This window comes from Oryctolagus cuniculus, chromosome 10 (assembly GCF_964237555.1).
Source record: "Oryctolagus cuniculus chromosome 10, mOryCun1.1, whole genome shotgun sequence".
NCBI classification, from domain to species: Eukaryota; Metazoa; Chordata; class Mammalia; order Lagomorpha; family Leporidae; genus Oryctolagus; species Oryctolagus cuniculus.
Window position 1 is genome coordinate 4,164,715 of NC_091441.1, and position 12,812 is coordinate 4,177,526.

Here is a 12,812-nt window from a genome sequence, read left to right on the forward strand (position 1 = left end):
TTACAGCAGCACTTTTAGAGCAGATTAAAGAGAGGGCCTTACATTTAGACAGATTTTATAAGAAGATTTTTCTACTTCCCCATGAACCACATGTACAGCTGACAGCATAATTATGACTCAAATTAACCCTTCATGGGCCATTCAACCATCCTTTGGTCCAATTCAAAATATTCCTATAGTGTCTCAGCAGTAAATTGCACTGTACAAAACACAAAGGGAATAGCAAACCAAAAATGACTTTCTAAAAATTCATCTATCTGGAGAGCAGCAGTAAAAGTGCTTGGGACTTAGTACTTTGATACTTAGACAATAAAGATTTTGGTACAACAAAAGCACATGGTAGCAAGGCCGGGGTAAGGCTCTCAAAGGATGAAAGCAGTGGAGGAACCTACCACAAGCCCTGCTAGGAATGCGCTGCCCCAAGTGTCTGCCTAACTCCCACGTACCTAATGCTATGTCCCCCAGGAAGTCCTTCCTGAATTGGCAAAGGAGACTTGGAAAATCCTTGACCTGAGCCTTGTGGCAAGCATTGTTTTGATCTACTAAACCCTAAAGACAAGGACAGCACTAGCAGGCGCCAGCACTCATCAATGTCTCTAATACACACCTCCCCTCATGTAGTCACAGGTATTGAGGAATTTCGTGCAGCGCTCTTAACACTCATAAAATGCCGTCACGATTCTACTTCCCGTGCATCTCCCGCCTCAATATTGTCACTCTTTGTGCTTTTGCTGCTTCTGTTAAAAAGGTCCAGATTTGCCTTGTGAACATCCCCTCATCCTTGCAGAACCAACTGCAAGAGCCTGAGATGTTCATTTCCTGCTGCCCCGCTCAAGTTATGGGTTCTCCCTCCACCTTGCTCTTACTCCTGGAGCAGCTCCCTACCGCCCACTGTCCTCCTCAGGTCTCCTTTGGGAAGCACTGGCCACGGGCCTGTCCACCATCTTGTCACTGTGCCTACACACAGAGGAAATGCACAAGAATGGCTGAATGAGAAATGCGGGAAGAAACAGTGAAACAATGGTTATACTTCCTTCTGTGTTTCCTGTGACCCCTCCTACCCACTTCTTGAACAAATCCAAGAGCAAAACCTCTACATAGTTAGTACAGGACTTCAGCAAAGATTTAACAGGGGTGGGCATCTGACATGGTGGTTGGGACATCCCCTGGATGCCTGCATCCCTCGTCAGAGTGCATGTTCACGTCCCAGCTCTTCTCACATCTGATCTAACCTACCACTACTGTGTGCCCTGTGGAGCCTACTGTGTGCCCTGTGGAGCCTACTGTGTGCCCTGTGGAGCAGATGCTGGCTGAAGTGCTTGGGTCCCCGTCACCACCAGGGAGACCTGGATCAGGCAGGCATTTGAGAAGCGAGCCAGCACATGGAAGACCTCTCTCTGCCTCTGTCTTTCAAATAAAGTGAAAATAAACACACAAAAAATTTTAAAGACAAACATTAACAGGAAGAGGGAGGTAGTAAAAGGCTAACAAGGATAAAAATCAAAGAACAGGTGAAGGAAGCCAGAGAGGGGCTACCCTCCTGTATTCCACTGTGCAGATTAGGAGGGTGAAAGTATACTGAGAACCACAACAGAATTTTTAAATACAAATTAACAACCTGAGTCACAGGAACAGCACTGTTTCACCTGAGAAGACTGAAAGACAAAGGCCTATTTTGCAGCTGCAACACCAAGAAATTATGGTGTTTATTTTATTTTAATTTTGTTGGAGGTTGATCATATTTGCTGTCCTTGGAATAAATCTATGATCCTATTCTTCTGTGGCAAAAACGAAAGAATACTACCACCAAAAAAGGACAGTAGGGTCTGGCAGTCACAAAAGCACACCTCCCACAGCAAGAAGAGCTGGGATGGCTTCCCTCAGTCTTCCCTTCATCACCCCAGCCTCATCCCCAGTTCCCTCCTGAATTTACAAAACAGGTCACTGGAAAACGTGCTAGAATCCTATCTGAGAAAGTCAGCTTTTGTTTGACTATGAAAACCAAAACATCTCTTGGATTTTCAAATTATGACATATGACATTATATATTAAAATATTTTAAATGACTATTCATTATTTAAAATGCATTTCAAGTATTTTAGCATCAGAAGAATAAATGAATAATGTTAATTTTGTACTCTTAAATGGCAGGAAAAGACAGTAATAATTACATGGCATTTCAAGATTTTCACGCTGAGGACAAAAATGAAATTAAAAAGCAAAATATTATATGGACAAAATATGTAATGTACCTTTTATAATAAGAGTATTTTAATTTTAATTTAATTGCTTTTTACAATACTATTACAAGCATAATTTATGCCATGGTGTAAAACAAATTTTTTTTCTATCTATATCTGTTTAACCAGAACAACCAGCTGAACCAAACACTTATTTTATTTGGATACATCTGTGGATATGATGGGTGTAATTAATTGTTCAGCTAAAAATGTAATTCCATGGTGCTTTTAATGATTTAGGTACACACAGCTTTAGTTCTCAGAGCAGACTAAAAATAGTGATTTTAATTTATTCCTGCTGCCTACAATTACCCACAACCATGTATTTTTAAATATTTCCAGCCTATAAAAATTACTAATTTTTGCCACTTGTGTTTATCTGCATTTAGACTTTGATTTGGATAAATTAAGCTCTCAAGTGTTCCTTGCTTTATGAAACTCTGCATGTTGTACACTTCAACACAAATAAATGACTTGTACCATTAGAGGTTTAAATAATGTAATGTATTTCATGCTCAGCCTGAAGCTGGATTCCAATGAAGTTGCTAATGCACGTAATGATTAAGTGTAACTCAAATACTAACTGTGTTGTTGAAAACATGACAGGCAATAATTTGGTCTATTATATTCTGCCATTTAATTGCCTGGTACAGACATTCTCTGACACGTTATGAAGCAATGATTTACAATTATTCAAGCTGCAAAGGTCAGAAAGTGACATTATAATCATCTACATAGAGATCCCTTCTAATGCACAAAACTAGGTAGTGCCACACACACACACACACACACACACACACCTACTGCATTAGTAACTTTCTATTTAAGGTTTCTTAAACCAACTAGGAATAAATAGTTCAAAAGTACATTAATATGCAACTCAGAAATGCCTGGGATCTGCTCACAAATCTAGAGGTGATACATTCAGAAAATACTCTCATTCTCTCCTAAGTAAATCCTATACAATTATTTAACACTGTACACAGAAACCAAGACCACACACAGGGAAATGCAATCCCTAAATCAAGCACATCTTGGGGTCTACACTTCTGCAGATGACATACAAAACTTAGATATCTTTTGTTGCATTCACTGAAATCACAGGCCAATTACTGGTTTTAGATAACTCTTAAAATAACTAGAGCTGAAGAACAAGAACCTAAATTCATCAATTTTACCCCTAATAAAAGATGATATAATCTTTATTTTGGAGGCACTATTTCTATCACACAAATATATTCAATCTGCAACCATTCAAGTAAAAGCAATAAATTATCAATACATGAAGGAGAGTGGTGGCAAAATAGTAATGTTATTTAAAAGTAGGAAGAATCAAACAGAGAGATTAGAAAACAGAGTAATTACCAGAATATGAAAGTAAAACACTGAATGTAATTTTTTAAAAACAACACAAATCTGAGCAAAAACAGAAAATAAAACTGGCCAGTGGTGCAGAGTAGGTAAGTTATATTTATACAGAGAGAAAAATACAGATTAAAGTCAATCAGAAACAGAAGAAAAGGAAATATAACAAAAAGAAATAAAAAGAATAGTTATTAGGAAGACAATTAAATACATCAGTAAAAACGTTTAGAATCTACATTTTCCATCTGCAAAGTGGGGATAATGAACATGAGCTAAATAGTCTCAAAGCTATAAAGACCAGCAAATAAGCTGAACATCAATCAATGCATTTACTAAACCACAAAGCACAGCAAAAATACTATTATTAAAAGGATTACATGCACTATTTTATACACAGAGAAAACAAATTTAAGAGAACATAAAAAGAACACAGTATATAAAATGATTTTCTTAAGTCACTGAGATTTTTAAGTTCTTGACTACTGAAAAAAATAAAGGTAGAGATCATGAATTTAATAAAAATATTCTGTGGCCTATTTTCAAACATAAAATTATTAACTTTTACATAAGGATGCTTTCTATTATCTCCCATTTTCCTTCCATTAAGCCCCACGTCAGGTTCATACATTTTCATGATAACTATCCATCAAATGCTTCATTATAAACATATCTACAGTCTGTAAAATCCCTCTCTTGATTACAAGCAGTTAAGAAAAACACTAAGAAACTCTACGATTCAAAAAACTGCACCTCCAGAAAGTGAAAGTAAAAATAAATGGCCCTTAAATGAAGTCATCTGTAACAAATACCTAAAACATGAAATGCAAGGCGATAATATTTTTGAAAATTTTACCATGATATCAGCAGATCAACTTTGGGTAAAATACATTAAGTCCTGATTTTTGAGTCCTAAGTATCCGAAGAAACAGAAATTTAACACATTTAACTTCTTTTGTCAAACTAACAAATTCAGAATATACTATAGCTCAGATCTGCCAATGAGGGAGGAGAAAAACATTTAAAATTGATCTTCATGATTCAAAAAAAAAAAAAATCAACATAGGTCCAGACAGCAAAATGTAAGAGGTTCATGAATTGTGACAAATAGAGTTTTCTAACAAGAGATGGGAATAATAAGGCATGCTGGGTGTGGTTTATAGATTGTGATAAATATACTAACATAAGATGGTAACGACAGGGGAGGGTGGAGAGGGGTATCTAGGAACTCTGTATTACTTCATGGTTTTTGTTTTGTAAATTTAAAACTGCTCCAAAAGTAAAAGTGAAAAAAAATGTTTAAAAGGCAGTTTTTATTAAGGGAGTCGCCAATAAACAACCAACCCTAAAACGAAGTCTTAGTGAAAAACAGGATACACAGTTTACAAGCACCTATAATCCTCTCATGTGAAGACGAGAGAGAGAGGTCAAACAATAAAATAATCCGAAGCATACAAAACATACTATTTGCTGTTTCCATCATTTTCATGGAAAAAAAAAAAAAAAACTGGTTTTTCTTCAAGAAAACAGAGGTTGTGAAGAAACCAAGAATTTGATACTGTAATAATTTCACTTTTAAAGAATCTTCCCTTGATCAGTGTGTGTGTGTGTGTGTGTGTGTGTGTGTAACTCAATCAGGACTATTTGAGAAATAACTTCTTAAAGTCAAACAGTGAAGAGGTCATCAATAAAATTCTAAAAGACAGACTAAGATATTAACTACTGGAGAAAAGAAAACACAGGGTAGAACCTTCTGTTTGTGACAAAATTACAGAGTTAATGTTCCTGAAAGATCACTTCACCTTTTAAAGCATGATTTTGTAAAAGGTAAAATTTACAGCAATTAAAGCTAATGAAGAAATGCAGCATGTGCTGCTTATGTTCAGGAACTAATAGGCCCAGTGAGCATTTCTAAGATTATTGAGCCATCAATGATAATGAATTGACATTGTCAGTGATGTTAACATACCAACGTTCCCTCATGACATAAACCTGAGAGTCAATCCTTGCATTTTTTTGTTTTCCACTTTAACCTGTACCCCGTCGAATGCATTTGAAACACATGAAATACAGAACAAGCTTTGACGCCTTTTCTTGAACACTGACCTACTTGATTCATTATTGTTCTGTCTCAACTACACAGATCAACAGGCCTTCTTCAGTTTATGGCAACTTTCTGCTCATTTCAGAAATATCTAACCAGTGAAAATTACTGCTATGTAAACTTTAAATCAAAATTGATTTTTTAAAAAAGAGAGAAGTATCATTTCACAGTAAGATGAAACTCAACTGCCACCATAATTCTAAGAGTTATAATTTTGAAATCCAGAATGGTTGTTCTACACATACACAGAGCTCTCTTATGCACCAATACAAAATTCAACATATGTGTATTTATAATTCTATATCTTTGGAACCAAATGTATCAACTATTAGGGCAACATTTCAATTGCATGAGGTAAGCAATTAGCTAAGCAAAGTGTACATTGTTCAAATTATACAATAATTTATTGTATATATGTCAGAAACTGTTCTCTGAAAGTTTCTTCTCTTTCCAGTGTCTTAGCAAGAAAAAAAATGAATGAAATTAGATTGTCATTGACAGAATATGCAAAAATTGTTTACTTATTTCTCAGAAACGAGAAAGAAAGGGCTTACTGGCACCTAACAGCAAATTTTCTCTAGCATCAGGGCCTTCTTTCCTATAACTCACACAGTAAAAACAACAACTGAGATATCTTACAATTCTAAGGCCTACAGCAATTAAAATGAACCATTGGCACTTGACCCTTCTAGCTAAAATCACCAGTAACAAAACTCATTCTCCCAGTGATCTTCAGAGGGCTTTAGGGCAAAGGTTCATCTTCATTTACTTTAGCTACAAGTCACTGAACCATCAATTCTGCCAATGAATAAATCACAGACCATGGTTAATAAAACTGCTTGCAAAGTTATTTGTTAAACTATCTTAAGGGTCAGAAAATGCAACTCTACCCCAGCATAAAGAGGTACTGTCCAGCAAAGGCAGAGCCTGTTCCTCTTTAAAAAATATTTATGTAATAGTATCAACCAGAAGAACCATCTACTTAAAAAGAATCTATAACATGTACGTTGGATGATTTAATTGAACCTACAGTATTTTGTGAATTAATGGTAAGAACGGCACATCTCTCAAGTTTCACATAAAATGTTTTTTATATGATGCACTTATTAATTTCCCTAATATAATAACATTAAAATATATTTTAATCAGAATTAGGGTATTAAAATCCACCTCTGAATGTCCTTTGATATACCATATGTTATAGCATTTTAAAACCTCTAAAACATTTCTGCAAAATCAGTTTTGCATTAAGACACCTCAACACTTTCTTTAAATGCAACACACTTGAGTGACAAACACTGTGAATGATTCTTCACAGAAAAGACTCATTTAATTTAAAAAGGAAACAAGTACTGAAATAAAGTTACACAAAAACATATCATACACTGCTTTTTTCACCCATCATCACTGCTGTCATTAGTAACTAGCCATCTGAAATGAAATCTTTTGAATTTTTTTCTTACAGAATATGTCCAGTGAATCCAAAGACCCACTAATGTAATTAAAACTAAAGCAATATACCAAAAAAAACCATATATACATCCTAAAGCTATATTATGTATTTTTTATGTCTTTAAATAGAATTTATAGTTCTCTCTGGCAATGTGAATGAACATCCTATAATTTAGTCAATTTACAGATTACAGGTTCAAATTGACCTTGTAGCCCATAAAATTGCTCATCTTTAGTGCGGATTAGAAGTGGGAGAGGAATGTCATAACTGTATTTAAGGAATTTACCATAACAATGGAAAGGAGGATGCGCATGCATAATTTGAGCCCCTCTTCCTCCGATCAGTCTGAATTCTGAAACAATGGCTGTCCTGCACATGCTCCGGGCTCACACAGCAGAGCTGCTCCACTACTCACCCACAGATGTGACACTTGTATTCCCTCATCCCTAGGTGCCTCTTCACGTGGTTTCTGGCATCTCCAAGCTGAGCTGTTGCAAAATGGCATATCTTGCACTTGAACGGTTTCGATCCTGAGTAAATATGATTTGAATTTGAATACATTACCAATAGTTGAAAAGTGAAGGCCAAATCTTAAATCATACCTTTAACCTAACTAAGGATTTCTGTGCCCAAAATGGAATACTTGCATTCATCTATAACTCAAATAGAACTGATTCCATAATTACTCGACCAGAGATGTTACTGTTTCAGTGAGTCTTCTTATTTTTTGATAATAACAAAGTAAGTCAAAGTGACATTGTTGAGCAGTACTAAGCAAAAGCAATGCACTAAATAATTTTAAGTATTTTTCTTACAAGTCACAAAAATATCTCTGAAAGTCATTCAACACGCAGAGTGGAGCATTTTAAAGACATGAATGCACGTAGGGAGCTGATTTTTCCGGCATGTTTATATTTATCATCAGGTATATTGTCAGTGGCCAACTCTTCATATTTCTCCAGCTTTGCATTTATTCTTGTTAATGGCACCCCAGATTTTTTCTGGATATATCCTAAATGATCTATCACATTACTACATTAATAATATACAAGGTATGAACATGTAGTGTATAAGTTACTGTACTTTTGATAAAAATTCTGTGATTTAGCAAACCAGAAAGAAATATTGACATCCTGCTCACTATTGATTTTAATAAAAATACTTCAACACAACAGGCATATTAGCCATAAAATTTTTAGTCATTTCATAAAGAAATAACATTAAACTGTACCAAAAATGAGAAAATAAAATTATTTCAAAGATAACAAACTTACTGTCAGAGTAATAAGTAAGGTTCTAAGTGGAACATACTATTAGATAATATCTAACCACTTCAAAGAGGGTAACACTGTTAAGGAACAACAAAAAAAATATATATATATATATACACACACACACAATATTTTCGAATCTTCTCAGCAGTACATGTGCAAATAAATGAATCAAAATTCTGAAAAAAATCATAGTTTAAAATCAGTACAATGTTTCCAGATTTTTCATATCATATTTAGTACCTATCTTCTATTACGGTTGGATAGAATATGAAATATGGGCGCTTTAATAAACATACAAAAAGAACTCAAATAAAAAATTATAATAAATCATATTTTATCAATGAACCTTTGTGCAGTGCCCTTGGGGGAAAAAAAATCCTCCAAGAATACTCTGTTGAAATTGAAGCACTCAGTAAAAAATTTTAGAGTCTTAAATTTCAATTTAATTCCCAAAAGCTGACAAAAAAAAAGTGAAGCATTTAATTTTAATCTTCCAACAGAAATAAAAAAGTCAACAGTACTAAGCACAGGGAGACAAGGTTGAATATTTCACAGTTCAATGACAATGAAGCCAGATCTCTTAATACTTCCATTTCTACTGTTAGAAGTAGCTTTAAAATATATTTAGCACCTGAATGGTTATATCCAGTCAGGTTTATATGTTTAAATGTCAAAAGCAAGTTGAGATTGCAGCTTACAGAAATCACATTCTATCAATCATATTAGAAACTACAGTTTATTTAAATAATTGTGATAAAACTAAGTCTATCACTACTTTGGAATATGGTATCTATGCAAAGAATTCTATAGTCTTTTGCCAAAACAAAACCAACTGAGGAAAACCAATTTACAATTTACCTTTAAAGATAATAGGGTAATTAGGAACTTATTAACTAACCATAATAATCAGGACTTTGAACAAAGGAAACTCTCGAGGTTTCCATTCTGGTTTTGGTGAATGGACAGCAGCTCTCTCTGGGATCTGAGTTTTCATTCTGGGCACTCTCTACTGGGACTAGCTCCTCCTCTTGTGACACAGCCACCACAGGGGCCTGGACACAGTGGGGGAGAGGGGTGACATTGTCTATGTACTGGAGGTGGTTCCTTAGTGAAACTCTCTACTTCCTGTAAGTCACCAGGATCGATGCCATGGTGTGTTGACACCACTTACAGGAGTTACCCTGTTGACTGCTTTACCCAGAATCACTGAGGCCTTAACTATTTGTTGTACGATTTCAGGTTACATGATGTTATTTCCTTTGTGTGTTAACAAAACTTCAAACAGGGGCCAGTGCTATGGTGTAGCAGGTTAAGCCTCTGCCTGTGACACCAGCATCCCATATGGGTACCATTCAAGACCCAGCTGCTCCACTTCTGATTCAGTTCCCTGTTAATGCACCTGGGAAAGCAGCAGCAGATGGTCCAAGTGCTTAGGACCCTACACCCATGTGAGAGACCCAGAAGACGCTCCTGGCTTCAGCATGGCCCAGCCCCAGCCGTTGTGGCCATCTGGGGAGTGAACCAGTGGATGGAAAGTGTCTTGGGCTTGCTCGTTCTCGTGCTTTCTCTCTCTCTCTCCTGTAACTCTGTCTTTTAAATAAATAAAAAATAAATCTTGGGGGTGGTATTGTGGCTCAGCGGGAAAAATCGGCGCTGCATCCCACACAGGTGCTGGTCCGTGTCCTGGCTGCTCCTCTTCCAGTCCAGCTCTACACCACGGCCCAGGAAAGCAGAGAAGATGGCGCAAGTGCTTAGGCCCTGCACCCGCATGGGAGACCTAGAGGGAGCTCCTGGCTCCCGGCTTCAGATTGGCCCAGCTCTGGCCATTGCAGCCAGTTGGGGAGTGAACCAGCAGATGGAAGACCTCTCTCTCTGTCTCTCCCTCTCTGTCTGCATCGCTACCTCTCAAATAAATAAAAAAATACATAAATCTTTTAAAAATAAATAAAAAGTAAATATTTGAAAAACAAAAGGAATGTTCAAATACTAGTTGAGCTAATGCTTCTCTGTGTAAGAAAGGAAACCTGTCCTTTTCTCCCCAACTGGTTACCTTACCATTCTAAAGCTTGCTATACAGACTCCAAAATGAATCCAGCCAGGGTGTTTTTGGGACAAAATTAGTAACACCAGGTATTTCCAATTTTTTTTCTCTCAGGTGTATTTTCATCACAAACTTTCAGTACCATTTTATTTATTTTATTTTATTTTATTTTATTTTATTTATTTTTTGGACAGGCAGAGTGGATAGTGAGAGAGAGAGACAGAGAGAAAGGTCTTCCCTTCGCCATTGGTTCACCCTCCAATGGCTGCCATGGCTGGCACACTGCGTCCGGCACACCGCGCTGATCCGAAGGCAGTAGCCAGGTGCTTCTCCTGGTCTCCCAAGGGGTGCAGGGCCCAAGCACTTGGGCCATCCTCCACTGCCTTCCAGGGCCACAGCAGAGAGCTGGCCTGGAAGAGGGACAACCGTGAAAGAATCCAGCGCCCCGACTGGGACTAGAACCCGGTGTGCCGGCGCCTCTAGGTGGAGGATTAGCCTAGTGAGCCGCGGCGCCGGCCTCAGTACCATTTTAAATAGCTCCATTCCTTGAAACAGCATTACCCTTGGAAGGTTTTCTTGTTTTACTAAGGCTCTCTGTCTCATATCTTAGCTATTTTACAACAAGAACTCCAGAGACTAAAAACAAAGCCTTCACTCAGACCTAAAGGGGCATTTCTCAGCTATCACTTATTGCTAACTGCCATGCATAATAACATGCAAAATAAAAACCAAAAATGCTCAGTTCTTAAAAGAATGGAATAAAACACACATTACTCATCACCTAATGCCTCTCCACCCTAGCCTTAATTCTATAATTACCACTAAACTTCTGAAAACACCATTCATTCATCCATCTGCTCATGCACTTATTCATTCAACAAACTACACTGAGGGCCAACTACAGTGGGGTGTGGAACCAAAGCAGTGAAGGAAGTCACTCCCGTTCTCCCTGTGCTTCAAGTCTACAAATTCAGGCTCCTAGTCCCCTGAACGGCTCCCTGCTGAGCTACAGCACTTCCCAGCCCTAGCCCAGAGATGGCTTCAGAACAGAAAAGCATGAGGAAACCTGGGATGCTTTTTTCCTACAATTCTTGATCACCCAAACTCATTTGTTTCCTACACTGCTCCTTTTTTTTTTCCTGCTAAGGATGGGAAGAAAAGGTTATATAAAACATATAGTAAATCACAAAATATGAAAACAGGGATTGGAAGAGTAAGCCCTTTTCCAGTTAATCATTAATAACAGACCACGCATTGCTTTTCATGGACATAAGGAAAGTCTCAGGAAAGCAATTCATTTTAAGATGCTCGAAGACAAATCTCTGGATTAAAACCTCAAGACCAACTTCCCCCAAAAATGACTTGCAAAATGGAAATGGTAGACTGGTATTTTGTACTCAGAAATGGTGTTCTTTTTAGTACTTCAAAACACAATAAAAATGTACTTGCTGATAAGGCCAACACAAGATTTTTTTAAAGTATGCTAACTTTTACTAAATGTTACAATCAATGATGTAACTTATATAAGTAGGGTTACTTTGTCACATATTGATAGTTACTTCACTTTCACATCCACATTAACTTGATTTTAAATGCAATTAATACATATAGTCAAGGAAGACTAATGGACTACATTCTGCACTTAACCTGGTGGACATTTTCAAATGGCACAAGTGACCAGTGCAAACCTATTTTGCATTGTAAACGACTAAATAAATCTTAATGGATTAAGAATGATCAGCTATCAACACACAAGGGAAATTAAGTGCTGAAATGCCTACATTGATTATTTTAAATTATTAGCCTTACTCTGTTCTTGAATTTGTATGCTTTTAGTGAGCTTTAACACATTTACAAGACTTATTGACTATAATTACAAGAGAATTCAAGTAATGGACACATCAATTATAAGCAACATGTCTTGACCAGACAGTTGCATAAAGAATTCTAAAAAGAGCTCCATTAGCATCTTCCTCTAGTTTTATTCAGTTTTATCTGCCTTAAGAGAGCATACTAAGAAAGTGCATAGTTTCCATGTACATAAACATAATTTCTAAAACCCTGTTATTTCAGAAAGTAAACTGCAACCAGGAACTGACAGACGTACCCATAAAGCAAACAAGTAAGCATTTAGACTATTCCCCCGAAACAGTTCTATTCCATAGGAGAGCTGGGATCAAAAGTACAATGTTTGTATTTACCTACATGAATCTTATGCAGGTTGCCGTGCTACTCTCAGGAAAAACTTTCATCTATCTTTAATCATCCTAAACTAGTAATAATGCTTCAATTCTTTTGTCTCCCTCCTTGTAACCATGCACTAAGTTTCAAAAACTGC

At 36.7% G+C, this 12,812-nt stretch overlaps 1 protein-coding gene across 5 annotated transcripts in view; it reads right to left on the minus strand.

Annotated features, from left to right (window-relative positions):
- Positions 1 to 12,812, minus strand: part of ZNF407 (zinc finger protein 407) — a 454,851-nt gene that overhangs the window by 409,680 nt on the left and 32,359 nt on the right. For all 5 annotated transcript variants that reach the window (XR_011379296.1, XM_008261471.4, XM_051851877.2 and 2 more), the window contains exon 3: positions 7,575 to 7,689. Coding sequence is in view for 4 of the 5 variants with exons in the window: in XM_008261471.4 (XP_008259693.3) it covers positions 7,575 to 7,689 (115 nt within the window). In the remaining variant the exon portion in view is untranslated. The remainder of the gene's footprint in view (positions 1 to 7,574; positions 7,690 to 12,812) is intronic.